Source organism: Parambassis ranga, chromosome 17, assembly GCF_900634625.1.
Source record: "Parambassis ranga chromosome 17, fParRan2.1, whole genome shotgun sequence".
Classification (NCBI taxonomy): domain Eukaryota; kingdom Metazoa; phylum Chordata; class Actinopteri; family Ambassidae; genus Parambassis; species Parambassis ranga.
In genome coordinates this window covers 7,729,858-7,734,161 of record NC_041037.1, presented here as the reverse complement: position 1 = coordinate 7,734,161, position 4,304 = coordinate 7,729,858, and the positions used below count along the sequence as shown (strand labels likewise).

At 42.3% G+C, this 4,304-nt stretch overlaps 1 protein-coding gene across 1 annotated transcript; it reads right to left on the bottom strand.

Moving 5' to 3' along the window:
- Window positions 1-1,780: 1,780 nt before the first annotated feature.
- ticam1 (TIR domain containing adaptor molecule 1) lies at window positions 1,781-4,024 on the bottom strand. Its single transcript, XM_028428392.1, has 2 exons — window positions 3,949-4,024; window positions 1,781-3,548 (listed from the first exon to the last, which is right to left on the bottom strand). The coding sequence occupies exon 2, from the start codon at window positions 3,418-3,420 to the stop codon at window positions 1,798-1,800; it is 1,623 nt and encodes a 540-aa protein (XP_028284193.1). The 5' UTR covers window positions 3,421-3,548; window positions 3,949-4,024; the 3' UTR covers window positions 1,781-1,797.
- Window positions 4,025-4,304: the final 280 nt, after the last annotated feature.

Sequence of the window (4,304 nt, the reverse complement as noted above, 5' to 3'; positions counted from 1 at the left end):
CGGAGGATGGGGCGCACTGCGCAAGCGCGAACCACCCACCCTATTCTATTCAGTTCTGACAGGAATCACCACCACAATGTAACACAAACCAAGGTGGAGTTCACTAACAGGATCATTACTGAAGTCCCACAAGTCTTCACATTTAACAGAGGCTATATTTTATCTTTATTTTCATAAAAATCTGTTCACTTCCAATTTAACTCTCCTACAACAATTTATTTTTTAATGTTCTAAAGTTACGACCAGCTCAAAGTGTTCGTCTTGGGTAATCTGTCATCAGGTGTCTGAGGTGTAGACCAACCAGGTGTAGAGTACCCCAGCTCAGCATACATATCACTCACAAGAGTACAATAAAAACTATTTAAAGCAGCCTTACAGTGACTGTAGAGATCTGCCTGTGTTCATCCTGTGGTCGTGAAGCTTCTCCTTCATGCTCCCTCGAGGACTACAGCTGTAGTTTGGCAAATTCCATAACAGCTGCCATACTGTTTTCAGCAGATTCTTGACACTCAGTCATGCTGCTTACAGTCATACTGTGGTGGTCTACTGTCTGGCTTAAGTTTGTGGGATCTTATCCCATAAACACAGGTGTGTGTGTCTTTCTATGTCCAAGTCTTTACATACTTTTCTGCTTGTCCTCATTTTTTAGTCCCACAAATTTAAAGCTGCATTTTTTGGAGAAGCTCATGGTGAAGTCTGGCCTAGTGGTGCTGATCAGATGTTTTCCAACTCGCTCTGACTTCCATATTGACATCCACAGAGAACATCCTCCACTGTGGTGGAATTTCCATTTTCCATTTTCCACAATTTACAGCTTCTTTTTATATGACAAAAGCCAAGCAATTATTGCGATAAGTGATCATTGTCAGCTCCCAAAAACTCACATCACACACTTCTATACACATTTAACACACAGCTGGAGAGACACTGAGCATCCACTTATCTGCCTGTCCCTGTTCATTTGGAGCCCATACTAATGAAAACATGCCAATGTGAATGTGCAACCCCAAAACTAACAATTAACACAAACTTTACTAGACAAATACAGGCAGATAAAGGTAATGAACCTACCAGGAAAAAAATGATAGGTTTATGTTGTGATAAAGTTAACTAGGAAATACTTTTGACTGTAATAGCAGACTTCACTAACTTCAAAAGTCACAAATTAAAATGTTCCAGCCAGGTCGATCCCTTTTAAAGTTCCCCATGGAACCATTTCTGGTCTCATTTGTATCCAGTTTGAGTATTGTGTTTGCAGCACGTGTGTTGTTAAATTGATAGTTTCTTCAAACAGTCAGCTTGATAACTACAGATATGAAATACTGATTCAAAAAGATGATCATCCTACAGTGAGCATGCTCACACAGGGTCACTGGATTTTAATATGGCTACTATGATAGAACAGGGTGGTATCACTTTCACTGTGTGACACTGCACTTCAGAGGAGCCTGTGAAGGCCGATGCAGAGTGTGTAGCAGTGCTGCTCTCTAGTGTCTACGGAGAGCTCACACAGGTCAGAAAGTGTGTGTCAGCCATTGGCCAGTAGGTGGCAGTCCTCTGCTATCATGTCTTCCATCCCCCTTCTGCTCAAGCATTGTTACAGTTTCTATTCATAACATTTGTATAGTACTAAATTGCTCTTTTGGTAGTTTTATAGAATTTTGTTTAACACATTTAAATACAGTTAAATGATTTAAGTGGTTGTTGCAGCTTTTGTCTTAGTGTTCGACCTTTATTGAATATTCTCCCCATTACTGTAGCCCCAGAAAATCAGAAAGTGTTTGTTTATCTTTACATTTATTGGTCCTCCTCTCTGTCTGCACTTCCACCTAAATCCACCGTCATTTGAGAATCATTACCGATCATAATGTATTTAGCATGTTCAATATGAATGTTTGTCGGTGGTTGCCACCTGAGCCTGTCGTCACCACCATCCTGTTCTGGTGGCGCACTGGAACCGAGGACGAGTTTCTCTTCCATTAGGAGGCTTGCTCTGTCCTGCTGCAACTTTAAACGCTTCAGTCTTTCTGTTTCTTCAGTCCAGATTTTCCTTTGTATTTCAATCTTCGCTGGAGACAGTGACTTCTGTATTTTCCTCTCAAAGCTCTTGTTCTCATGCAGTGGAACTATAGTCTGCAGAACTATGGGGATGCTCTGCTTGGGCATGCAGTTCTCCCGTGGCAGAAGGGGAATGACAGTGTTGAACTTGTGTGTCTTGTGTATGGAGTTGATAAGAGCAACGTTCGTCTTCATCTCCAACATTCGAGTGTTGAAGTTGCGGGTAAGCAGAAGGAAGGTGAAGGCCGAGTTGTTGATGGCGTCTTCCACACAGCTGATGGTACTCTTTCCAGGGATGGCAAAGTTCTCAGAGAAAGTTGCACCTACGCTACTAGTAGCACTTTCCAGCTTTTCTTTGATGTGCTCGGCCACTTCTTCATCCTCTGGGGCATGCAATATAACAAAAGCATAGAATATTTCTTCTTCCTCCTCTTCTGCACTTTTATGGCTTTCCTTTGGGACAGGTTTAGTGGGTAGAGAAATGTTTGCTGTAGAAGGTAGTGAAGGTTTTGGTTTAGTGCTTGGTGGGTTTGTTAGGCTTGGAGTCTGATTGTGGGTCATATGGCTGTCCTTCATTGGTTCCAGCAGAGGAGATCCAGTGGATTTAGGCTGTGGTTCACACAACAGAGATTCCTCAGGTCTGAATGGAACAGCGGGAGTGTTTAGTTTGGAGTTGTCTGAAGCTTTTTTGTCCCCTTGATAGGAGGCCGTCGGAGGAAAACTTATCTCCAAATGTGAAGGGTATGAGGGAACTGACATGTTGGCCTGCAGAGGGCTGGGAAGGCTTGTGATCACCGTATGAACCTGAGACTCAGTAGCTCTTAAAGCTGTTCCTTCATTCAGGCTTCTGTGAAGTTCTGAGTAAGAGCCATAAGAGCACATCCACTCTGCAAACTGAGGCCCACAGACAGCTTTAGCTTCTTCTCTGAAGTGACTGCAATCCAGATCATCAGTACTGCCTGTCTTTACGGCTCTCTTATAAGCCATATTTCTCAATAGTGGATCGCACAACTTCTGCTCCGATAAAACTTTAAAAATCCGAGCCAGCGCTGCAAGAGACTCCAGTGTGGATGCTTGAAAATGGCTACACTGAACTGCAAAGTCTTCTAATTTCCCTTCACTTCCCTGCCAATTATCAGCCAGGTGGCGCGCAAGGGTGTTGTCCTTTAGCATCTGGAGTTTGCTCAGAGCCTGCGTCTCCTTCTGCAGAACAATCAGACACAGAGCGTGTATGATATTCTCTTCAGGGGACTCACCCAACTGGATCGTCAGGCTGAGCAATCGCTCCGAGGGCGCCTTAACCAAAACATCAAAGACGTCCCTCAGTCCGGTGGTTGGATCTCCTTTTTCCACATCACTCATTTTCAGTTTAAATGCTAGCAAATGTCATAAATGTTGATGTATTCACATGAAAACTTCCAGCATAATCTTCACTTCTTCAAAAAAGTTGTTGAAGAGAGTGGTGCAGCATTTCCTGGACATTCTTGTTTCTTTAAATAGACAGAAAGAAAATATCAGATTCATGCAGTCACTACATCTGTTTACAATTTAACTGTAGCTTATTTGTTTGTAGCAACGCAGATGAAACTGAACAGATCAAAGTTTGTAGTCTGTTCAACAAAGTTAAAAAATAACTCTAAAAACAACACCGGCTGATTTTTTCTGACTCTAAAGCAAACACAATCTTGATAGCAATCACACTGGTGTCACAGTGGATTTTTAGTGTGTTTCCACCTCGAATAAGGAAGTCATTCAGAGTGTCTCTCCCAGCTCTCTTCCACTAAAGAAAAGTCCTTTAACATGAAGCTTTTTTTAAAATGAACCTGTCAGAACTTCCCTGGATATGGCAAGTCTCATCAAATATTGGAGTTAAGTGTATAACTACCGTACCTGCAGTTGTTGTAGGCCTCTGCCAGCTTGAAGCACAGTGTAATGATGATGTCACAGGCTGTGAAGTACGGGAGCTCAAGAGGGACAAAAGACAAAAGCAGGAAGGAGCATTTGTGATAATAGGAACATTTTTCTTTTCATTATTCCAGAGATTATAATGTAAACATCTCTGACATGCGCACAACATTTTTGTATGCTTTAATTTCTCACGACTTTTCTTATCTGCCGAACAAAGCTCTTTCTGTGGAAGTGTGGGAGTCTTGAGCTCTTTCAGCACAATAGGCACACAGGAGAGAAGAATCCTGTTTTTGCTCCCTCTCTCTGCTGAGAGGCAAGTGTATTTTTATCCACAGAGG